This window comes from Lathyrus oleraceus, chromosome 7 (genome assembly GCF_024323335.1).
Source record: "Lathyrus oleraceus cultivar Zhongwan6 chromosome 7, CAAS_Psat_ZW6_1.0, whole genome shotgun sequence".
NCBI classification, from domain to species: domain Eukaryota; kingdom Viridiplantae; phylum Streptophyta; class Magnoliopsida; order Fabales; family Fabaceae; genus Lathyrus; species Lathyrus oleraceus.
The window spans coordinates 470,966,639-470,992,172 of NC_066585.1; the positions used below are offsets into that span (position 1 = coordinate 470,966,639).

General features: G+C 35.9%; 3 protein-coding genes across 3 annotated transcripts; 2 read left to right on the forward strand and 1 right to left on the reverse strand.

Annotated features, from left to right (window-relative positions):
• Nucleotides 1-1,283: 1,283 nt before the first annotated feature.
• Nucleotides 1,284-1,982, forward strand: LOC127104394 (uncharacterized). The gene is made up of 2 exons (XM_051041579.1): nucleotides 1,284-1,517; nucleotides 1,620-1,982. Exons 1-2 carry the CDS (start codon nucleotides 1,284-1,286, stop codon nucleotides 1,980-1,982), a joined length of 597 nt encoding a protein of 198 aa, XP_050897536.1.
• A 5,079-nt stretch (nucleotides 1,983-7,061) lies between these two features.
• Nucleotides 7,062-9,558, forward strand: LOC127100339 (IRK-interacting protein). The gene is made up of 2 exons (XM_051037471.1): nucleotides 7,062-7,453; nucleotides 7,981-9,558. Exons 1-2 carry the CDS (start codon nucleotides 7,223-7,225, stop codon nucleotides 9,475-9,477), a joined length of 1,728 nt encoding a protein of 575 aa, XP_050893428.1. The 5' UTR covers nucleotides 7,062-7,222; the 3' UTR covers nucleotides 9,478-9,558.
• A 433-nt stretch (nucleotides 9,559-9,991) lies between these two features.
• LOC127100340 (lysine-specific demethylase JMJ30) lies at nucleotides 9,992-14,490 on the reverse strand. Its single transcript, XM_051037472.1, has 6 exons — nucleotides 13,918-14,490; nucleotides 12,995-13,204; nucleotides 11,834-11,968; nucleotides 11,575-11,718; nucleotides 10,964-11,056; nucleotides 9,992-10,543 (listed from the first exon to the last, which is right to left on the reverse strand). The coding sequence occupies exons 1-6, from the start codon at nucleotides 14,398-14,400 to the stop codon at nucleotides 10,355-10,357; spliced, it is 1,254 nt and encodes a 417-aa protein (XP_050893429.1). The 5' UTR covers nucleotides 14,401-14,490; the 3' UTR covers nucleotides 9,992-10,354.
• Nucleotides 14,491-25,534: the final 11,044 nt, after the last annotated feature.

Here is a 25,534-nt window from a genome sequence, read left to right on the forward strand (position 1 = left end):
AAGATAGTTTAAAAGATATATATATATATATATATATATATATATATATATATATATATATATATATATATATATATATATATATATATATATATATATATATATAAGTCATGATCAAATGACACAAAAATGTAAAATTTAATAACATGACACCTATAATAATTTTCCACCCTATGTCCGGATAAAAATATCCATCATTGGATTGAAAGTTATTATCAAATACATCACGCCTATAAAATTTCATATCAATAAAAAATTATTTGATATGTTAAAGAGAATGATAAAAATTAACGGTTTTTATGAAATTTTAGAAGACGTTAGTTTATATATATTTCATTGACATGTCAAATGATTTCTTATTCATATTAAATTTTATATATATAATTTATATGATAATAAATTTCAATCCAACATTATTTTGTTATACGAATATGCGGTAAAGAATTATCAAAGGTGTCATATTATTAAGTTTGACATCTTGGTGTCATTTGATCCTATATATATATATATATATATATATATATATATATATATATATATATATATATATATATATATATATATATATATATATATATATATATATATATATATATATATATATATATATATATATATATATATATATATATATATATATATATATATATATATATATATATATATATATATATATATATATATAATCTTTGATTTTCATCTTTGTATCTTTTTTTAAAATAATCTTTGAATGTTAAAATAATCTTTAAATAATTCTCTTAGCAAAAGCTTCTGAGGTTGTTGTTCCAAAAGTGTGTTTTAACTTCTGGGTTTCTAGTTTAGTTTTGTTAAGCTTAACCTAGCTAGTTTAGGTTAGTACTTTTCCTACGTGGGATTTTTTGTTTGTGTATATAAACCAAACTTGTAACAAAATTTAAAATTGCAATCAATGGAGTTTCTCTGAAAAGTTAGTTAGATCTATTTTCTTTTTCTTCTCTCTCTCTCTCTCTCTCTCTCTCTCTCTCTCTCTCTCTCTCTCTCTCTCTCTCTCTCTCTCTCTCTCTCTCTCCATCTTCATCATCTTTATATTCAACCTTGGGCACCAACAATTGGCATCTTGAGTTTTGGTTCAATTCAAAGGGAAACACGAGTGTACGGTGAGGCGTGTGTGATTGATTTCGTTTCTTGAATTCGTGTTGAATTCACGATCGAAATCGTAACAAAATCATGTTTCTTGATTTTGCGGGATTGGGAAACACAAGTGTTTGGTGAGATCTGTGTGAGTTTCAGTGCATAAATCAAAGATGAACTACATAAATGGTAGCTTGCCTACAAAGCTTCCAGTGTTTGATGGAAATAATTGGAATCAGTGGCCGATTCAGATGCGTGTGTTGTTTGGCGCTCAAGATGTTCTTGATCTTGTCAATGACGGTTATGTGGATGCAAACATGTTTGAGAAAATCGTTGATTCAACGACAGTGAAGGTTGTGTGGGGCACACTGGTACGGTGCTACGACGATGATGCAACAATGAAGAAGGTGAAGCTTCACTCTCTACGTAAATAGTATGAGAATATCAACATGAAAGACAATGAGAAGATATTTAATTACATCTCTAGAGTGATTCTAATCACCAATTAGATGAAATCTTATGGAGAAACTTTATCAGAACAAGTAATCATTGTGAAGGTAATGGGATCTCTTACTCCTCAAATTGATTACATTGTTGTAGCAATTAAAAATTCTAAAGACCTCAACATCATGAGGATTGAAGAGTTTCATATCAGTCTAGAGGCACAAGAGTTACGTCTGATTGAGAGAACCTCTGAAAGAGAGGTAGAGCAGGCTCTGAAGGCGTCTTCTAAGAAAGAGAGTAAGGAGCAGTCTTGGTCAGAAGTCAAGAAAAGACATGGTGGTGGTTTTCATAAGTCACAAGCCTCCAATTCTAATGAGAAGAAATATCATAAGGGAAATGAGAAGTTTGACAAGAAGAAGCAAACATAGTCAGGGGAGATTCTGATGAACCTGTGTTATTTATGGCTTCTGAATCTAATGTGTGTATTTGGTAGACGGGTGGTATATGGACACTGGATGCTCAAATCACCTAGCTGAATACAAACAATGGTTGATTGATTTTTACTCTAGAAAGACGACAAAGATTAGATGTGCTGGTGAGAAATACCTTAATGTTGAAGGTATGAGAAATGTCAAAGTCAATGTGAAGAATGGTAAAATTGTTCTGATCAAGGATGTTTGGTATGTTTCTGACATGAAGAGCAATCTGATGATGTAGGTCAGCTCATTGAGAAAGGTTTCTCAGTTACTATGAAGAACAATCTCTTGAAATTATATGATTCTGATCAGAAGTTGATTATGCAATATGAGCAGAGAAGTAACAAAACATTCAAGATGAATATGGAGACAACTAAAACTAAATTCCTTAGTGAAGAAGGTGTTGAAGGTGACAGTGAGTTGTGACACAAGAGATTGGGGCATCTTAATTTCAGAAGCTTAAGGCATCTTAATTCTAAGAAGCTGGTATATGGAATTTCCAATATTGTGAAGCCTGAGAAGTCATGTGAGATATGCATGAAAGGCAAGCAACCTAGATTGCCATTTGTATCAGAAGTAACCCCAAGAGCAAAGGATGCTTTGGGAGTAGTATATCTGATGTTTGTGGACTATTTGAAGCACCTCACTTGGAGGAAACAAATATTTTGTGTCGTATGTGGATGAGTTCACAAGAATGACATGGATAACACTCATCAAGTTTAAGCATGGTGTGTTTGCTATAAGCATGACGTGTTTGTTGAATTTCAGAAGTTCAAGGTGAAGGCTGAAAAATAGAGTGGTTAGAAGCTAAAAGTTCTCAGAACTGATGGTGGAGGTGAGTATAACTCTACAGATTTCATAAAGTTCTATGAGGAGAATGGAATTAAGCATGAGGTGACTGCTCCATACACTCTTCAACACAATGGTCTTGATGAAAGAAGAAATCGAACTTTGCTTCATATGACAATGAGCATGCTGAAGGAGAAGAAATTTTCCCACACCTTGTGGGGAGAAGTTGTTGCCACTACAACATATGTGCTCAACAGGTGTCCAACAAAGAAGCTGAAGGAAACTATTTCTTTTGAGAAGTGGGCTGATGATAAGCAAAGTTTAAGTCATTTAAGGGTATTTGATCATGTTTGTTACAAACATGTCCAGGTGCTACTAGCAAAAAGCTGGATTATAGAAGCAAAGTAATGTTGATGATTGGGTACTACAATACATGTATGTATAAGCTTTATCATCCAATCACTAATAAGGTTGAAGTCAACAGAGACGTCATTGTGAAGGAATCAAAAATGTGGGATTAGAGTAAGTCTCAATCCAACTTTGGTGTAGTGCCAACACCTGAGTTAACTTCTGAAGATACTTTAGAATCTGAAGGTTCTGAAGATGAGTCAGAACCAGAAGATGATTCTGAAGAGACTCTGAACGTGAGTCCGACTTTGAAGGTGAATCTAATTTTGATCCAGATTCTAATGATAATCCAGACTCTGGTGGTCAAGACTCTAGAGGAGGTCAAACTTCTGAAGGTGGTCTAACTTCTAGAGGTGGTCAAGACTCTAGAGGAGGTCAAACTTCTGAAGGTGGTCTAACTTCTAGAGGTGGTCAAGCATCTGATATTGTTACAATATCTGAAGAATATTCTGAACAAGTTCAGAGGCCACAAAGAATCAGACAAATACCAAGGAGATTTACAAAGTATGACATGTTACAAGATTATGAAGTAGACTCTAAGAAAGAAGTCATTCAGTGTGCCATGTTAGTAGACTCTGAACTAGTTAGTACTGAAGAAGCATTCAAGAATAAAGTATGGTTGAAGGCCATTGAAGAAGAACTTGAGGCTATAGAAAGAAACAAGACTTGGGAGTTGACTGAGCTTCCAAAGGAGAAGAAAGCCACCTGCGTCAGATGGGTTTTCAATTGGCAAACACAAAGCAAGTTTAGTAGCAAGAGAATTTATACAGAAACCTGGATTAGATTACTTTGAAGTGTTTGCACCTGTAGCTAGACATGAAACAATCAGATTGGTGATTGTTATAGTTGCTAATAAAAATTGGCCTCTGATACATCTGGATGTGAAATCTGCCTTTCTGAACGGTCCATTACAAGAACATGTATATGTGTCACAACCTCCTGGATTTATGAAAAAGAATTAGGAAGGAATGGTGTACAGGTTACATAAAGCGTTGTATGGACTGAAACAAGCTCCTAGAGCTTGGAATCTGAAATTTGATTCATTTTTCAAGCTCCAAGGATTCAAAAAGTGTGAGATGGAGTATGGCGTTTATGTTCAGCATACTTCTGAAGGCAATATATTTCTGGTGTGTCTCTATATTGATGACATATTGCTGACAGGAATTTGTTCAGATGAGATGATAAAGTTCAAAAAGGTGTTGATGAATGAGTTTGAGATGATTGATCTGGAAAATATGGTATATTTTCTAGGGATGAAGATTTTGTACTCTGAGAAGGGTATCATTTTGCATCAGGTGAAATATGAACTTGAACTTATGAAGAGATTCGAGCTGACAAATTGTAATACGGCAATCACACCTACTGAAACGAATCATATGTTGGATTCTGATATTGAGGGTGATGATGTAGATGCTACACTTTTTAAACAATTGGTTGGTTTATTGAGATATCTCTGTAACATCAGACCTGATATCTATTATGCAGTTGGAATGATAAGTAGGTTTATGAACAAACCAAAGTGGTCGTATTACCAAGTTGTTGTTAGGATTCTGAGATATATAAGGGGATTCTGAAGTATGGGGTATTATTCCCTTATAGTGTTAAGTCTGAATCATAACTGATGTGTTTTTCAGATTCAGATTGGTGTGGAGACAAAGTTGATAGAAGAGGTACTTCTAAATATTTTTCAAATATCTGGGATGTCCTATATCTTGGTGCTCTAAGAAGCAACTAGTGGTTGCATTGTTAACCTGTAAAGCTGAGTATATTGCAGGTGCTTTGTTTGTGTGTCAAGCTATTTGACTTATGAATTTGTTGCAGGATCTGAAGATCAAAGTGTACAAGTCTGTGAAACTGATGATTGACAACAAATCAACAATAAGTCTTGTCAAGAATCTAATGTTGCATGAAAGAAGCAAGCATATTGACACGAAATTTTATTTTCTGAGGAGTCAGGTTCAGAACTGAGTGCTAGAAATTATGCATCGTAGTACTTAGAAGCAACTTGCAGATGTGTTGACTAAAGTTGTGAATATTGAACACTTTATCCATCTGAGGGATGAAATTGGTGTCGTAGAGTTTAGTTATTTGAGTATGAATTAAGGGATGGTATTAGAAATAATTCATATTCAAAAGTAATGTTCTGACTCAGAAGCTGGAACTTCTAAGGTTGTTGTTCCAGAAGTGTGTTTTAGCTTCTGGATTTCTAGTGTAGTTTTGTTAAATTTAACATAGCTAGTAAACTTGTAACAAAATTTAAAATTGCAATCAATAGAGTTTCTCTGAAAATTTAATTAGATGTATTTTCTCTCTCTTCTCTCTCTCCATCTTCAACCTTGTATATATATATATATATATATATATATATATATATATATATATATATATATATATATATATATATATATATATATATATCATAATCAAATTACATTAAATTGTCAAACTGAGTAACATGACATCTCTGATAACTCTTCACCCTATGTCCGTATAATAAAATTTACAGTTGGATTGAAAACTATTATTATATAGATCACGCCTATAAAATTCCATATCAATCAAAAATCATTTGATATGTTAAAAAAAAATTATAAAAATTAACGGTTTTCATAAAATTTTGTAAGACATTCGATTTTATGTATCTTATTAACATGCCAAATGATTTATGATTGATATTAATTTTATAGATATGATAATAGTTTTCAATCCAGCAGAGAATTTTGTTATACGAATATGTAATAAAAAATTATCAGAGTTGTTATGTTATTAAATTTGTATAATTTAATCCTAACGTTATATATATTTAAGAGACAGGGTGTCATCGTGGGTGTCAAGTGATGAAAGAGGGTATGAAAGACAACCTTGTTAAAAACATCTAAAGAATCTCATATTTGGCCTATTTGATATATATGCATCTCTCTTGTAAAGATCCCTTCACTTTTGAAAAGTATTATTCAAAATATGGCATATGAGGACCATTATGTAATTAAATTTAAAATTATGTCCCATACCCTCTTTCATCACTTGACACCCACAATGACACCCTGTCTCTTATATATGATTCAATGTTTGCAATGTTTAGTTATTTTTCTTTCTCCTTTTTGCCAACAAAACTGCACCTTTACGCCTCACCAGCATTCATATTCAATTCTATTTTTAATTTCAAAAATACTGACCTCAGCCAACATAATTGCACTGTTATGAATCTGCAAAAGTAATAATAAAAGGCACTTTTTTCAATTGACCAAGTTAAAAGCTTTTGAAGTGGTCCAATTTCAGCTCAATTCCATGAATTATGCAGTGCTTTTCCCTAGTTGTTGAATATGCACACACCCTTTTGGTTTAAGCAACTGGTTCCACTATTCTAAGTGAAGAAACATTATGTATTCTTGTATGTTGTAATCAGCAACATGATATCTAAGTATTGTTTTTTCATTATGAAAATTAATGTTAAAATGACACAATCAATACATTTAAGAAGCTATTATGTGTAGCTTCTATCCTATTGTGATTTTACTTGGCAACATATATAGAGATGGAACATAGTGGCATGGAACCTAAGTTCGTACTAAAGTAATAATTATAGGAAATGAAACAGTGGTACCACACTATCACCACCTATTATGGTCAATTTTGGAATACACACATATATATGGGGCATATTGGTAAATTAACAGCACACTATGTAAAGAGTCAAAACTTCATGCTCTCATTTTCACTTCTCTCTTCAGTTTTCACATCATCACATTCACATACCTTTTCATTCAATTAATTTTTCTCTGAGAATAAAAACAAAAATAGTTAGACTTAGGTGATTCTCTCTATCTCTCATTCTTTAGATATAACTCCCAAATCAAATCCAACCTATGAATTCAACACCACTTAACCACTTTGTTATTATCATCACCTATAAGAAATAGGCTTTATCTATAGTGAATATATTATTATTATTATTATCTTCTAGAAAATTTACATGTTCTGTTTTGTTCTGTTTCATGGCTGCAACTAGTACTTCAACACAGGTTTTCAAAGACAGCAATAATGGAAACACAGAAGCTACAAGACAGGAAATTAAGGCTGCCATAGCCAAAGCAGTGGAGTTAAGAGCTCTTCATGCTGTTTTAATACGAGGGAATAGCTCTACTAATGCTAAATTTCCATCTCCTTCCCCTGTTTCACGCTCTGTTTCTCAGTTCTCTGCTCATGATTACCCTGTTTTCACACCTGTGAGAATTTCTTTTCTTCCTTCAGTTTTGATGTTCTTGCTTAATTGGGTACTCCAATTTATGTTCTATTAATTTCAAAAAAGCTTTTTTTGTTAAAAAAAAGTTACTTTAGATTTTTTAGATTATGCATGAAATGTGATTATTATGGTTTATCATGATAGAGACAGAACCCAAATCACCTGAAGTTATGGAACATGCAATAATTTATAAGTCTCATCTGTGACAGTTGCTAAATTATAAAATTTATTCTTTTTCATAACTTGTTTGGTAGATGTCATTGTTGTTTCAGTTACATCTTCAATTTTTGCTCTCATTTCCCTATCTTATGTTTTCTAGAAGTTCTTAACTTTATTTTTCTTGTCATGTAATGTAACTACATGTGTCGCTGTCCGTTCGGTTCTGACATCGTACACGTCTTCAATCTGAAGTGTCGATGCTACATAGTTTGTAATTCCTTAATTTTCACCCCCAAATTAATCTTAAATTTCGATGGATAGTAAATTCCTAAATGTGATCATTATTGACAGAGCTATGAAGATGACCCGATTGTATTGTACAATCAAAACCACATGAAAAGCCTAGCAATATCAGAAAGTTGGGATGGAGAATCAGGAAACAGCATGGAAACCATTGAGAAACCAAGTTCAAGAAAAGGGATACTACTACCTTGTGGTTTTACCAATTTAGAATCTCACATTTGTCCGGCTGATGACACCAAATCTGTAACCGGCTCTTGTGCAAATCACATCACTGTTCTTCAAACATCGCCTACGAGGAGAAACAGTTTAGAGGATTATAAATCAGTGTCCTCCTGCAATAAATGTAATCCTGCAATCATAACGAGTGAGTTAGAGTGTGCAAGGAACAGCAAGAGCTCCAATGTTGTTGTTTCGGTTGCAGAATCCCACTCGTCATTTCAGTCCGAAACTAAAAGCAAAGGTGTCATTTCGTGGCTGTTTCCTCGGCTAAAGAGGAAGCATAAGAATGATAATTCTCCTAATAGAGCAGAATCTGAGGATGTTTCTCAGGTTTTAAAGGACATAGGAATAACGTCAATTGAGGCATTGAAGAAAGAGCTGATGGAAGCGAACGGGAATAGAGATGCGGCTTTAATGGAAGTTTCTGAAATGAGAACTTCGCTGGGGGAGCTGAGACAGAAGATGGAGTACTTGGAGAGTTACTGTGAAGAACTGAAGAAAGCTTTGAAACAATCCATGCAGATGCAGGCAAAGGGTTCTGAACTTTGTGAACAGGTTAAGCTTAGTAATCTTCATCGGAGAGGAAAATCAATTGATGGAAATGTTGAAAATGCAATGGCTGTGAATGAGGAAGTAATGATAGAGGGATTCTTGCAGATAGTATCAGAGTCAAGATTATCAGTGAAACAGTTCTGCAAGACACTTATAAACAACATCGAAGAAAATGATAATTCTATGACAGAAAAATTGAACTCGCTTCTTCAACCATATAAGCTGTCACTAAATTCCAAGTACTCAAAAGCAGTTCTATACCATTTTGAAGCTTTCATGAATCAGTCTCTCTACCAAGACTTTGAGAATTGTGCTTTCCAACAGAACGGTTGTCCGAAATTCATAGACCAGCATGAAGATCGTAAAGCAAAATTCTCGTCATTCGTTGCCCTTAGAAACTTGAGCTGGAATGAGGTACTGAGAAAGGGAACAAAGTATTACAGTGAAGAATTTAGCAAATTTTGTGATCAGAAAATGAGTTGTATTACCAGTACTCTAAATTGTACCAGGCCTTGGCCTGAGCAACTCCTTCAAGCTTTCTTTGTGACTGCAAAATGCATGTGGCTGCTACATTTGCTTGCCTTTTCTTTCAACCCGCCATTAGGAGTTTTAAGAGTTGAAGAGAATAGAAACTTCGATCCTCGCTACATGGAAGATATGTGTTCAAGGTCACAGGGTCCAAGCAAAGTTAAGATCATGGTTATGCCAGGGTTTTATGTTAAAGATAGGGTCTTGAGGTGTAAGGTTCTTTGCAGGTACAAATCTACAGCCTAAATAAAACTAGGAAATATTGTTTTATTTCACTGTAAGAAACCAAACATGCTAATTAATATTCGTTCAAATTCGTTTAGTCTACTGCAACCCCAATTTATGATTTTTTTATGATTGTTACTGAGCATGTGAAGATTCAGAAGGGCAACAGATCATTAGCAAAATAAATTTATTCTTACTACTGCAAACAACACACTCATGTTCTGAAGCAGATAAATGCAGAATTTTCAAAGTTTTAAGCCTACCTTGTAAAGCTTATTTCATGTAGTTGCTGTCATAATCGTGTTTTTCATACAATCCGTAAAAGAATAAGGAAGATAAATCAAACCCTCTTGTTTATAATACTGTGCGAGACCAAAGTAGCATCAAATGAGTGAAACATACCACCAATTATATTTGTGTGGTGTTGTCTATCCATTTTTTATATCACAAGTGACAAGAAGGAAGAACCAAAATAGATAAAAAGCAAGAGAAAATGAACAGATAAATAATCCAGTACCAACTTGAAACAACTTAGTCAGATGTGACGTTCATGCATAAACCAAAGCTTGAATATTTTAGCAAGATCTACTGTTTTCGTATTCAATACAAACAGACAAGAGTATCACATTGATTCATACTTTGAGACTGCAGGTTCACAACCTTTACAATCAGTGGTTGAATTGAAGGGTATGGATCCCAGTCAAATATTAAAATGTTTGTTTGAGTAAGCTCTATAATACATAGTCCTTACGTAAATAAATTATGGCGATGGCATCGGGTGCTGAAAATGATGTTCATGCACGAGGATACTAATGTAATTGGGATGTAAAAGGATCAATCACATAGATATCAGCAACGCAGCTTAGGATATGCTGGTCTTCTCCATTAATAATTGACATTAGGATGGAGATGAAGTTTCACCCTCACTCCACCAAAAGCTAACTGATAAACTGGTAGTTAAAGACCGCACATAGTGCCACCACTTTGGCGGGATGTATAACATTTCACCTTCCTCTAAAATACAGTCTACAAATTCCAAGTCTTGCACCTTAGGAAACTTCATTTCATCTACGTCATCTAAATCAACCTTCAAACAATAAAAAAATGACCAGTGTTAACATGGAGACATACTTTCAAAATTATCAAAAGCAGCAATACAAACACCTAACTAAATGAACACATAGGGAATGGATCCACTTTGCAAAATCGCAATAGGCAGAGCCGTGGGGTTAAACCTATTCCATACCCCATATACTGTACATGTAAACTGGAAAAAGTATTTTGGTATAAAAGCAGATATATATGATGGAAACTTTAGGGTTGTGATAAAATTACAGTGGAGAGTGAGGAGAAGATAAGACAGAAAATATGTTGAATTAATGAAATACTTCTGGAGTTCTGTGACCATTCAAATGGGTTACAGTGACAGTGGTATTCTTCGAAGCAAAGGTATAAGTTGACTGCACAGGAAATTACTCATTTATATACAGTTCAAGAAACTAACTACCTGGCTGGAATTGCTAAGCATGGTTTCTGAGTAGGGGAAAAGTTCCTCAGACAAAGATGCTGGATAAAGCCTAATGTATTTTTTCCCAACAACCTGGAGGTGTGAAACAAGACAATTAGCTGTGTCAAATAGATTATTCCATGGTGCACAAAAATCCTTATCAATAATGTAAGCAGCATTTTGCAAAGAATTTAAATAACTAGAATATTAGCTAAACCACACCATCATCTTCATGTGTTTCTTTTAAAATAAGGCATAGAATCTGAACTTTGTATTTTGTTTTGCTGGAAGTATATCAACAATGCCATGCAGGTTGCGCGCTATAAAATATAAATATAGAACCACAATAATAGTTTTATCTAGTAAGAAGCATGAATAGATTGCTCGATAATAGTATTGCTCGAAGTTGAACTTAAGGATCTCTATTTCAGTAATAAATGCTTATAAATGCTTACAAGTGCTCAAAACAAACAAGAGCCATAACAGCAAGGGGTATCTAACATGATTTTACTTCGGGCAGGGCCCGGGGGAGGGGAGGGTTTAACAAGCAGCTTTAAATTGCAATTGTTCAATACAAGTATACAATTTTTAAGAGTATAGAACAGAAATACCTGTGCAAGTATGTTATGATGTGGATCATGGTGTAATGGTGTTATTGTTCCAGCTGGACCAAACCAAGCATTGAGAGATCTTAGCTCCCCTCCACCAGCAAAACAATAGTCAGGAATAAAGATATCTTTCCGAAGCTCATTTATCTGCCAATTCAAGTGTCAGAAACTGAAACAAGCAGTACAAGTCCTGAACTTGAATGTCAGAATTGCAAGAGTTGGATTAGAATTGTAGACAAAAATAAATCTAAACTTTGAATACCTGATCAAATAATGGATGCTGAGCAAGATATGTAGGACCACTCGGAGAACAGCCATGGGACCTTATCCGGTCAAGAAACTCTGAAAATGTAACTAGCTCTTGCTTCCAATCTGAGCATAAATAGTTTTTCCCAACCTGCAAAGAATGTTGCACACTTACCCTTTTCTTCCAATATTTTGTTTAAAAAAATTATAATACACCAAAATATCCACTCCGCCCCATTCTTCCTTTTTGGGGGTTGCGTGTGTGGATTTTCAGTATACTGTAAAACAAATTCAACAACTTTGCCAGAAAAAAAATTACAAGAGGTATCGAGACATGAAGTCAAACAATACTAGAGGTAACACACAAATTACAGTGTAAAGATGTAAGGTACTGCAATTACAAATAACATTCACAACCATACGAAGCAAATCTTTCAACTTTTATCTCATGCATTTCCAGTTCAACAACTTGGTGGCTAAAACAGAATCTGCTAGGAATTGTCACAGAAGAGGGGTGAGTGGGTGTGAGGTCATCACTCACTAACTGTTGCAATCAAAATAAATATTTTATTCACATGTTAGAAGTATGATAGGGTAAAAGTTGTAGGATTTCTACATAGAGCATTTTTAAGACTACAGCAAGCAGAGATATTTGAAGGGATTAGCATACAATGCAAGAAATTAATGGCATTAAAGTATGTTCCCAGTGAATGATTTCCTAGTGCATGAGTTCATGACCATGCCTGTAGAAATGAATTTAGCTATTTACAAACCCCAGACAATAAATAAGTTATGATTAGAAGATAATATTATAATAATTACATTGTCTATGTAATCAAAGTGTATTAAGTTTGGGCTTGTCAATGAAGTGTCCAACGTAGACTTTTCACTTAATTAAATTTCACTTGCAATACTTTTCTCTACGGTGTACACCTTTGAATCTACCTGCTAATGAACATATATTACCAAGGATTAATTACGGTTTAGTCATTGCTAGTTAATCAGCCATGTGTTTGATACAAGTAGAAAACTGTCAATCAGCAAATGTGTTTTACCCTGTGAATTCAAGAAACTAAACCAATGCACCTGCTTTAAGAACTTTCTCTCTATACATTTGTTCTTCAAAGAAAGTACCATGCATTATAACAACAAGTATATCATCAATTAGAGTAATTACCTCAACCGGAACGGTGCGGTCACCGGCAACTCTTAGCAAGTAATCTTTATTATTCCAGTTTTTCTTGGCTGGCCAGTGAGCCATGCAATCACTAATGATAACCGGGGAGCCAGACAGGTAATGATCTTTCAGGAACTTCTCGAGTGACAGGGCAGACCTCTTCACCACAAGCTTCGAAGCAAGGGACTTAACAGGTAAAAGTTGGAGCACCTACAGTGTAAAAGCTATAAAGTAAACGTTAGAAGGGACATAAAATAAATGCAGCTATAAAATAATCATCTTACTCATTTCCTAACTTCACAAGTACAGAAAGAAACATAAAAGAGTAACATAAGGCCATGTTTGGATATATAATGGAGAGTGAAACCAAACAAAATGAGATTTATTGGAGTGAAGTAGAATGGCATAAAATAACAGAATGCACTCCTATTCCATCATATCCCACTAGTTTCCATCCTATTTTAATCAATTCAAACAACAGAGTTTATTATAAATCCATTTAATTTTCACTTCATTATGGACCTGTTTGGATTGTCTTATTGGAACTTATCTACTTACATATGTTTTGTGACACTATCGGGCAGTCTTAATCAAAACAGCTTATGACATACTAACTAATTTGAGTTTCTTTTTATAAGTTCTCCAAAATAACTTAAATATATATAAAAACAATTCAAATTTATTTTAGGTTTTGTTATAAAAATAGCTTATTCATAAGCGCTTATTTTGATAAGAACTTAAGCTATATGTTGTTCATCCAAACAATATCATTTTTTCATCAATCTATACATAACCTAAGAAAAAAACCTTCAAATTATAATACTAATTAGCACTCAATCTTGTATCATATTTTTGGACAAATACATAACTTTCTTTGATCAAAATCTTTTCAAAAAGAAAAGAAAAAGAGGAACGAACCTCACCTTAGACACATCAAAATCTAGATCAACGAGTCGATGATCGTCGCTACCAAAATCTTGGCAGCTTCTATCAGAAACCCTAAGGTTCCTAGCCTTTTCAGAAACCTTACCAATGGCAGAGTCCAAATCCTTTCTAAGCAGATTCCCTCCCATGATGATCCCCATATCCAAAGCCCTAAGCGCCTCCTTAAACTCGCCGTTACCGTAGTGGTGCTTCGCCACGTGAAGACATGCCATCGAGTAAGCGTCACGCCACACCGGCAACACCGAGTGCCACGGTCCCGAGTGAAGTTGCTCCCACGCCATCTCCCTAACCGCCTCCGCCGCGCGAACGTCGCCGGAGGCAGCTAGTGACGCCATCCTCACGTAGGCGTATCCACCATGCTCTGAAATGGAGTGGAGCAGAGTGGGAGACTCGGTGTCTAGTGTCGGTGTTTCGAAGCCGTTATGTGGAGATTCGGCGGCGGATGCGGTGGTTTTCGACATATTATGTGGCGGCGCGGCGGGGAGGTTTGGCAAGTTAATTGAAAAGTGAGAGTTAGAGTGTACCGAAAGAGTGTTAGATATTTTAAACAGAAGAAAGATATTTTGAAGTATCTTTGGGGTGGGACCACAATGTGAATCATAATGTTCGTTAAATCATGTTAGATATTTGGATTCAATTTTGCACTAGATTAATGTCAAATTATGTTTTCTATTATATCATTTTAATGCAAAAAAAAATTAAAAATAATAATAATAATAATAATAATAATAATAATAATAATAATAATAATAATAATAATAATAAAGCAATACAGGTATGCCATTATTTCTTTGTCTTCATTAAATAATAGTCAACTAATTAACTACTTCCTCCGTTTCTTTATAAGTGTCATTTTTTTTGACTTTTTACACATATCAAGGAAGTTAATCATTATTGTTAATTTTCAAACAATAATTCTTCTTTTACCTATAATACCCTTAATTATTTATTACATTCACTTTACTTTTTCTCTCTCTGCAATCATTATCTAGGGGTAATTTTGACAAAATTGCAATTAATACTACTTTGAACTTTGTAAGTGACAATTAAAAAGAAACAAATTTTTTACAAGAAAGTAACACTTATAAACTTATAAAGGAACGGAGAGAGTAATTAATTATCATTAAAACATGTCAGCTCTCCTTAATTTGTCTTTCTACAAAAATGAAAAATACACTACCTAAAAATAATTAATATATTATATATTTTATCCCTTCTCCCACGTATCATCAATCTCTCTCATTATTGTATATTTTTTCTTGTAAAAAAATTACTTTTGAATTTGATATCAATCAAAATTGACAAAATACAATCGCAGAAAAAGAGGAAGAGAGAGGCAAAGGAACAAAACATATCCCATTTTATTAGTGTCTTATCAAAAATCATCAAAACGAGAAGAGTTTGGGTATAAGAAGAGACATTCATATTCGTATTACCCCTTCTAAATAGTTTTTAATTCAACCAACGTATAAAAAAAGAAGCTTTTATAGTTAGATGGAAGATTAAATTGATTTTTGCACCATGATTTTTCCCTCATTCATTCTAAATCACCAACTTTATTTTTTTATTTATGTTAAAAAATATTTTTTCTTCAGAAAGTCTTTTTTTATAATAGGTCAAGCCTACAAACAAAACCAACCGAAAATTATAAATGGGCCTTTGGCCCATTACTTTGGTTGGGGTTATCCTCGGTTACCTTGTACTTGAGACTCTTAGAGACTTTTGCCTTAGCTAATGCATGCGTCGTTTTGTTCTTCTCCTTTCTGATATGATCAAACTTCACTTTCTCAAACTTCACTTTCATCTTCCACATCTCTCTGCAGTGTATGCCCATTGCATTCTTAGTTATGTTATCTTTACAACCTTCCATGATGTTAATCAAAGTCTTGTTGTCCGATTGGAACTCGACCCTGGTCCTATTCTCTATCAGAGCACAATCAATGGCTACTTTCGTCGTCTTAGCCTCAGTGGCGGTCAAATCTTTATCCCCTCGAACTCTCGTGGAATGTTCTTCTATGATATGGCCACTTTCGTTCCGTGTTGTCTCGCCCAATCCCTAGTATGCCTATTCCACAAGACACACATCGGTGTTAATCATTATCCAATCACGCTTTGGATTCTCCCAGGTATTGCTGCAATCCTTTACCTTGTTAGTTTGTTCCTTATCTTGTCTTATGTTGACACTTTGGTGATTTTGATTCTCTAGGGTAGTACGCTTGTTGACCTCACTAATCTCATCATTGTTATGTACCAGCTTTTTTCTAGTTTTCCTGATTGTTGTTATTGAGTTAATTTCTCTTTTGATCCTTCTGCGGCTGATTGCTGATAAGCTTATATGTATTATGATTGTTGTTAATTTTTCCTTGTTTTTTATATTAGCTTCTTCCTTGCAGCTTTGAATGTCGTACCTATGACGGGTCGTAGAAGTGGATTCCCAATAGTTATCTATCTCCTCTTGATTGGTCTGCCAGTCCTCCGTGCTGATGATTAGCCCCTTATTGTTGTTGTCTATCAGGTGAGAATTTATATCGTTTCCTTTTGTTTCTTGTCTGATTTTTCATATGCATTACATCTGATGTATGACTTGGTTGTTTCTCTCAGGTTGGTATTCCTCCCTACCCTTTGAACTTTTGCTGTAGATCCTATAATCTATCATGTTCTGATCAGGGTCCTTTGAATCCCTCTTATCGACCTCCTGGTGAGAATTTTTTCCCTGCGTGTTATTTGTCTTTGCTTTGTATCTGCTGGTATTCTGATGCTTGTGATCCTTATCCCTTTAACAACTTTCCTCTGGATCGTTGCATAAGTCTTGGTTGTGTTTAGTGATGTTGTTTTGATACTCGACATGGCTTCTTCTCGCACTAGTGACTGCTTATATGACATGTACGTCTTTATTATCGTATATAGCTTTGTTTCTCACATTCCATATATTGTTTATAATGTGTATTAACATATCAAGTTGTCCTTGTGTCATTTTACCAAAGTTGTTTTTGCACCAATGCATGAAGTGTGTCTGATTTATGTTGTTGAAATTTATGTTTAAGGGGGAACTAAACCACACATACTTCACCCATCAGCAGTTCATAAAGCAATGGTCCAACGTTTCTATTGTTTCCTTGCATCTAGGGCATAGATAGGCATTGGGAATATTTCTTTTACTAAGATTACTTTTGAATGGAAGCAAATTAGTAAGCATTCTCCATAGGAGACATTGTTTCCTAGGTGGGACATTACTTTTCCACACTTCATACTTCATATCTTTGTTGGAGCATTCCTCCTCCTGTTTGTCTTTCCACTCCATGAAGTTGTGATACCCATATTTGACCGTGTAATTCATATCTTTGTTAGGTTTCCAGCTAAGACAATCCTCCCCATTAAGGTTCTTTAAAGGGGTGCTGTTGATGCATATTATGTCTATGAATATAAAAGTATTATTTAACATAGTTTGGTTCCAACACCTGTTTTCCCTATCAATAAGGTCCCTAACTCATAGGGTCCTTATTCCCAAGGGCCTTTGTGTTAGGATTTTAAACCTACATTGGATGAGTATCCAATTGTCCTTCCAAATGTTAACCTTATTACCATTACCAATGTTCCAGCAACTAACTTTCCTAATGATCCTTATGCTATGAGCTAGGCTTTTCCAAAGATAGATAGGGTTTCGACCCATCGTTGCCTTCAGGATATCCTTGTTAGGATGATACTTAGCTTTTAAAACCTTGGCCATCAGAGATTGAGGATCGGAGTGGAGCCTCCATATTTTCTTGGCCAACATAGCTTCATTAAACTCTTTTAAGTTTCTAAAGCCTAAATCACCTTCAACTTTGTTCTTGCATAATTGCTCCCAGCTTTTCTAGTGGATTTTATTCCCCCCACCAATATCTAACTGCTAAACTTTCCATCTTATTGTTGAGGCTTTTGGGAAGGAGGAAAGAGCTCATCACATAAGAAGGAATAGCTTGAGCCACCACTTTAATCAACGTAGCTCTGCCTGCATAGGATAGAGTATTACCCTTCCAAATATTTAGTTTGTGTATAATCTTATCCAATAGAAAATTGAAACTTCTGAATTTAGATTTTCCCACTAAAGTGGGGAGGCCCGAATAAATGTTTATTCTAGTTATATTATGGGTGTTTATGGATGTAGTGAAGATATCCCTTTTCCCATTAGGGGTGCTATTGTTGAACATCATTTGGGATTTTAGAAGTTTAATTATTTTCCCTGAGATCTCTTGATACTTCGTGATCAGATCTTTTAGAGTATTAACTTCCTGCTCCTCTGCTTGGTAGAAAATCAAACTATTATCTGTAAAAAAGGATGAGTAATTTTAGGTGCCCATCTAGCTATGGATATACCCCTAAAAGAGTTGGAATTCTTAGCATTAATAATTAAGTTCGAGAATACATTTGTACATAATATAAAGAGATAGGGGGTCTCCTTGTCGAATTCCACGAGAAGTCTGAAAGTACTTTGTGGAAAAACCATTTATGAGAACAAAGAAGCTGATTGTAGTCACACAATCCATAATCAACTTAGTACACCTTTTAGGGAAAGCAATTTTAATAAGAGTATGGTTTATGAAGTTCTAGTCTAGCCTATCATAAGCCTTTTCCATATCCAGTTGAATACCGACCATTCCATGCTTTCTCTTTGAGGCCTTGTTTAAATGGTGAAAAAATTCAAAATCCATCACGGTGTTATCCGTGATGAGTCTTTTGTGTACAAAAGCACTTTGATTTTCACTAATGGGTATATGCAGGATAGGCTTCATTCTATTAGCGATGGTTTTAGTGATGATTTTCATGATCATGTTGCATAAGGCTATGAGTCTATAGATAGTGGGTTTGGAAGTATTCTTCTTTTTTGGAATGAGAGTGATAAAGGTCTTATTGAAAAATTGGAGGCTCTTATGATTATTGAGGATTTTGAGTATGTTTTGAGTGATCTCCCTGTTTACTAGTGATTTCTGATAAACAACCGCTAGTCTTCCAATATTATAGATTTTTGGTAACTTACCGGATCGACTAGATTGATCCTAGGACATGTGTCTCAAGAACTATTATTATGGTGATTTGACTCATGGTTAAGTTTGTTTCTGGTTTATGAACAGCGAAAAGTGTTTTGACAATAATTCTAAACGAAATTTATGACTTTATGAATAAAGAGTAAATGACGATAACTTTGTAGGAAAGGGTTCTTAAAGATAACGAAAGTACTTGGAAAAGGTGAAGATAAGTGTCTTGAAGTAAATGTTTTAAATTTTGAGAAAGTACTGGAAATGGAAACTTGGCGAAATGTAAATGCAAAGGTAAAAATGATGATAAAATACTGAAAATAAGGGCAATTCGACAGAAGAAAAGATAGTGAATAATTTTAATTTAAATAACTTGCATGAAATAGATAACATGAACGAAATTATGGTGTTCTTCATACATACATTTTCAGCATAAAACTCTTTTTTCTCGCTCTGGTACTTTGAGTATTTTTGTGAATGTTTGTATATCTGTTTGAACACACCTGAAATCTAAAACTAAGACCCCTATTTATAACAATTCGACCCTAACGACCTCTACACAGATGATTGCCACATTCGACATTTTCAAGTGTTGCATGTCTCAGATGTTTCCACGTGTTAGCCTGACGAAACTGCTTCGTTTAAATTTCAAATCTTTCCCGCTTGAAGCTTCGAATCTGTCAAAATGCCTACGTCGAAGAGAACTTTTGTGGAGATCCAAAAAATCTTCTAAGTCTCAGGCTTTTGACAAGAAAGATTTGTTTTACCCAAAAAAAGAATTCAACAAATAGCTTCGACACAACCATTTTTATTTATTCTCCAAAACGTAACATTTTCAAAGAACTTCAATAATTTGTCAAAATCTCCAGTTAACAAATTGCCCCCAATAAATGTCTATTTCGAATCAATGTAGAAATGGGCATTTTTTGTAATCACCAGATTTCGACCAGAGACCTTTCATAGACCTAAAAGTCCATATTTGTCAATTAATCATGATTTACTTTTTCAAAACGTCTCATCAAGACGTGTGCGCAGTTATTTGTCATCATGAATTTCAACTTCCAAGAATAATGAACAGTAATCCATGTACCCTTTTCTCAGAAAAACCACCACGTGGAGCACTACCCTGGCAAGGTGTAACCAATCAGCTTCGTAGGTTAATACTATAAAAGCTCACTTGTCACTTCTTTCTTCCTTTTTACGAAAATCTTCATCTTCAACCTAAGTTCATCTTCTAAAACTTCTCTGAAAACGTTTCTTCTTCCCTAAAACCCCAATCCTTTAAAATCTCCAAAAAAAAAAACCACAACAATGTCTTTTGATAAACAGCAAAAGCAATCAAAGAACATCAAAGGTGCTGGATCCTCAAAAAGTTCTGCTTCTCAGAATATTCCAACTAGCATAACCATAACTGTTGGGGATCGGGAATACATCACTTTTCCAAAACTTATTAAAGAACAGAAAGCAATTTTTGCTTCTCAGGTAATGATTCCTTCCTTACTTTCTGGAAATGTTTTAGGGTTTTTAGGCCCATTAGTCTCTGAAGATCATTTAGAGAAATGTGTGAAGTTTTTTCCCTGTTATCATACTACCAAACCCACAGCCAACAAAACCGTTTCCTCGAGAAATAATGAGAATTCAGTCCAAAGAGAGGCTTTTCAACTGGATTTTATCACTGATAATTTCAGACCCTTTCGGTCTTGTCCAACTCTAGACAAATCCTATCTAGCTTGGTTAACGAAAATTGAGAAAAAGAAAGCTTCATTTTGGAAAGAATTGGGTATTTTTGACCCGATTCAGATGTCGAAGCTAGGGTTTAGTTACTTCCAGCCTTTATTATTATCCAGCCTATATTTTTGGGATAACACATATAACACCTTTCATCTCCCTTGTGGAATGATGACTCCTACGCTTTTCGACGTAGCTGCCATTTTTGGACTTCCTCCGACAGAAGAAACCTTCGACCCCTACCAAGACTGCGAAAACTTAATTGACTTCAACGTCAAGAATGCTTCGTTCAGTACCTATATTAATCTGTATCACGCTGATGGGGAAGAAGTTTCTGACATAGAACATATAACATTCTTAGGTCTATGGTTGTCCAAGTTCTTCTTTTGCTGTAAATCTCTGCAAGTTGCAAAGAGATTTTTAACACTCGCTAACCAATTGCATGTTGGTCGAAGAGTGTGTTTAAGTGAACTCTTATTGGCTAGTTTGTATGAAAGTCTAGGATCGGCTAGTGCCAAGTTAAAGGAGTATGAAGCTGGTACCAACTTATTACTATCTGGGCCTTATTGGCTTCTTCAATTGTGGCTCAATGCCACTTTCGAATCCTTTTTGCCAACACAAGGAAACGTTGATGAAAGTGCCCCAGAGATAATAAATCGAAGCATTGAGGGCACCAAACTTCTTCAATTGACCCCAGCTGATGATGTTGACAACTTACAAACTTCCCTCACCAAATACACCTTGATGCTCTCGAAGCGTCACCATTTCTTTCCTTCGATGGCCCCTTTTGCCAGTCGAACCCATGGTCCTTCCTGGTTCACTGTTTTGCTTGAAGATGCTGTGAAGAACGCCAACACAGAGATCAAAGATATATGGCGTGCCTTTCTCTTCCCAAGGCTGCTTGTTTCTAGGATCTTGCCAGTAAAGAGCCATGTGTGTCTGTTGGCTTATCAACCTAATTTTGTCTCTCGACAATTTGGGTTGTTGTAAGACCCTAATTTTGGCCCTAAGATCCCCCATGGCATCATAACATTGCATTTGTATAGCCTCAAGGATCATAAGCATCTTGGTTCCCTTTGCCTTTGGGTGGGACTCCTTGTGATCGGTTTGAGATCACCAAGCATGTTTGAATTATATATCATTGTTTCTATTATTTTTGTTTACTAACCAAAAGCAAAAATGTGTCACTAACATCTTTTGTTTGAAGCTTGAGTATCATCCAAGACACTTTGTGGATTCTATTCGGGTGATCAGGGAATGACGTGGGCTACTTCCAACATGTTCCAATAGGATCTATTCATCATTCAGAATGCTAATCTTGAAAGAGTAAAAATCTATTTCTGAGCTGTCATGCTCGCTAGGCGAGCAGCATGGTTCGCTAAGCGAACTGAACTGTCATGCTCGCTAGGCGAGCAGATCCTTCGCTAGGCGAAGAGCACGCGTTTTCAGAAAATAACAGAAAGTTTTGGGCTTGAGTTGCCCTCATTTGAGCCCACTAAGCCAGGAAATCAGTTATAAATACCAGAGTTTTCATTGAAATAAGATCTGGACAAAAAGAGTAGGAAAATGGAGAGAAGGAGAGAGGCAAACTAATCTGCAGCAACCTCCAGGAAGCTCTGAGAAGTTCACCCTGACTCACACACTTTTTCACCTCCGCCTCACGTAAACCCTAACATTGCCTTGCAAACCCAGCCGTGCCATTCAATTTTTTATCGGTCTCCCTAATCAGGTTTGCCCTTATTCCCATTACTTTCAATTTGAATGCTCTTAATGTATGAGGTATCGTTCAGTTTTGCCCTCGGGTTTAGATGTGCATGAATGTGTAAACAATACCTTGAATGTTTAACCGTTTCGTTTCTGAGATGGATGCCATAGGGTTTGGGGTTTCTGAGATCGTACTGTTATCCATGAAGAACCCAAAACCCGCAGGCGCTCGCTAGCACCTTTGCTAGGCGAGCACGTAGCGAGGCTTCGCTAAGCGACGCAGCAGCGATCGCGACAGTATTTGTTTTTTTCTGTTTGCTCTAACCTGTTTTTGTGTTTGCCATGACATTGTTTTCTCCCGATTTCATCCTGTTACTCTAACCTTTTTGTTGAGTTTTTGTGAGGACTCACGTGACTCTTGCAGAGATGGCTTGCTTGGTATTCCACTTTATTTGTGGGATACCACCTGGAGGTTTATTCCGATCACCTGTACTGACCTGCCCTCCGTTGGCGTGTTTACCTTATGCATGTTTGTTTTGTATTCCCTTGTTGCAGGTCTAGTAAGGTAGCGCGGTTCCCTAGCCTAAGACTGCCCTTTTGCATAAGCATCCCTAAAACACCAACAAACTCATTGATTTTTCTTCTCCTAAGAACATGTTTACTCCTTCTACTACAGGCGAGTAAGTCTCCAAAGGTCGAGCATCCGGTAGATTGCGTAGTAACGTCGTTCGCCCAAAACCCTTAACCTGTAGTTAGTCGAACTACGTTTTGCTCTGATTTTCATCCTAGATGAGATACGTAGGCATAAGACGCGATGTCTTAGCGAGCACACTCTCCTTTAACCCATAGGTAGCCGAGCTACAAAGACTCTGATTCTCAGATTCAGACGAGATACGTATGCAGTGAATGCGACATCCGTGCGAGTCATTTTCTTTTGACCCTTCTTTCAGTAAGTAGTACATTAGATAAACATACGCGCTTTTCTCATCCCTTCAATCATGTTTGCACAAATAGATTTTCACAAAAAAAACAACAACCTTCGCAACAAATGTGAAAAGGGCTCCCTAAGAGTACCTAGGATGCTTTGGGTGCCTAACACCTTCCCATTGCATAACCAACCCCCTTACCCAGATCTCTGACATTTTTACTAGTTTTTGATTCGATAAAACTTTTAGATTTTTGTTCGCTTTCTAACCATTCCTTTGGATAAATAGAAGTACGGTGGCGACTCGACTTGTATGATTTACCTTGGATTTAGTCAATATCTCTAATGGTAACGAATACCCCGCTACAGAAAAGTGGCGACTCTGCTGGGGAATGATGAATTGCCTAGTGGGTTTTGCCTACCTTTCATTTTTGTTGTATTATATTGTATATTTGTTTTGTGGCGCATTTTTGTGCAATTTGGGATTACTGTATTGTATGTAATGATTGATTTGCTTGATATTAATTCTTTTTATGCTTGGTGGTCTCTTGTGAGATGAATTCTATACCCGGACTCGAGTGCACTTATGATAGGAGAATGGCATAGTCTTGTTGACTTGTGTGGAGTTATTCCTTAACAAGTTGACTTGCAAGCCCATTCACTTGGTGGAGGTCATGTTGGGATCAATAATGTCACACAAGTAGTTATGGTTAGACATTACTCTTTCCAATATAGACCTTAGAAGCCAAGGGCCTTAGTTTACCAAGCCCATCTTGGCCTATTCGTAGGATGTAGCGCGAAAGTCGTTCAAGTGTAAGATTTGATACGATTGTTACGCGATACTACACTCATAAGAGTCTCTCTTGAGAATATTTTTGGAATACGAGTAGTCGTTTCTCCGATAATATCCAAAAGATGGGATGAGGACTATGGGAACCTCTTGTAGAACATGTTTGGCAGGTTTAAACCTTAGTACACTCCCTTTGGGTGGTTCTTAACCAAGACTCCATGCTCGTGACTTGCAACAAACCCTTGATTCATGGTTGACCCATTCAGGTATCCTTAATATCAATGGAACTTGGGTGTTGATAAGGCGTAAACCATAATCCACCAAAATGGATGGTTGATATTAAGGATAACATGATCCATCCCATGACCTTTGTTTGGTGTGCTTTGCTTGATCCTTAAGTGTGATTGTTGCATTCATGCATTCATGCATTCATGCACCCATTTGCATTCATATCATCAAAATAATGAGAAAATTTTCAAGGAACTTAAGAGGTCTATTTGCAAATTTTCAGACAATGGAAAGACAAAGAAGGAATACAAAGAAGTACAGTTTCAGACAACCAGATTTGAAAGAGTTAAGGAATTTGACATCCTATATATTGGATCCCTTGGGTTTCAAAGCTCGTTTTGGGAAGCTTCTTCCTCTTCTGACTACTCAGGTGGATGAAGGATTGATGAGCGTATTGGTGCAGTTTTATGATCCTTTGTACCGTTACTTCACGTTTCCAGACTTTCAGCTTTTACCTACACTTGAGGAGTATGCCTATCTTGTGGGTATACCTATTCTGGATCAGTTGCCGTTCAGTGGCTTGGAAAGGGTTCCTACTTCTTAAGAGATAGCAGACATGTTACACATAGATGAATCTCTGGTTGATGCTCATATGACTACCAAAGGGGGAATTCAAGGTCTCCCTTCTGAGTTCCTCATTGCTCAAGCTACTAAGTATGGGAAGGCCATGAGTGAAGACGCCTTTGAGGCCATATTTGTACTTCTCATCTATGGGCTAGTGTTATTCCCAACATCGACAAGTTTGTGGATGTGAACGCTATTAGGATTTTCTCTACTCTTAATCCCGTTCCGACTCTGTTGGGCGATACCTATTTCTCTTTGCATATGAGGAATGCAAAGGGTGGTGGCGCCATTGTGTGTTGTTTGCCTCTATTGTACAAGTGGTTTATTTCGCACTTGCCTCAGACGCTCGCCTTCAAGGAGAACAAGGGATGTCTATGGTGGTCTACGAGACTTATGTCTCTCACTAATGATGATATCTCTTGGTATAACCGTGTGTATGATGGTGTGCAGATTATTGACTCTTGTGGTGAATTCTCCAATGTGCCTCTTCTTGGTACATGTGGTGGGATTAACTACAACCCTGTTTTAGCACGTCGTCAGCTTGGGTTCCCCTTAAAAGATAAACCTAATAACATTCTGTT

Bases quoted from the DNA above. Each gene is read 5' to 3' on its own strand.
- LOC127104394 (XM_051041579.1), top strand. From the start codon at position 1,284: ATGAACTACATAAATGGTAGCTTGCCTACAAAGCTTCCAGTGTTTGAT. The intron at 1,518-1,619 runs GTGAAGCTTCAC...ATCACCAATTAG, and splicing joins ATGATGCAACAATGAAGAAG to ATGAAATCTTATGGAGAAAC.
- LOC127100339 (XM_051037471.1), top strand. From the start codon at position 7,223: ATGGCTGCAACTAGTACTTCAACACAGGTTTTCAAAGACAGCAATAAT. The intron at 7,454-7,980 runs GTGAGAATTTCT...CATTATTGACAG, and splicing joins ATTACCCTGTTTTCACACCT to AGCTATGAAGATGACCCGAT.
- LOC127100340 (XM_051037472.1), bottom strand. From the start codon at position 14,400: ATGTCGAAAACCACCGCATCCGCCGCCGAATCTCCACATAACGGCTTC. The intron at 13,205-13,917 runs GTGAGGTTCGTT...TTTACACTGTAG, and splicing joins TAGATTTTGATGTGTCTAAG to GTGCTCCAACTTTTACCTGT. The intron at 11,969-12,994 runs GTAATTACTCTA...CATTCTTTGCAG, and splicing joins ACCGCACCGTTCCGGTTGAG to GTTGGGAAAAACTATTTATG.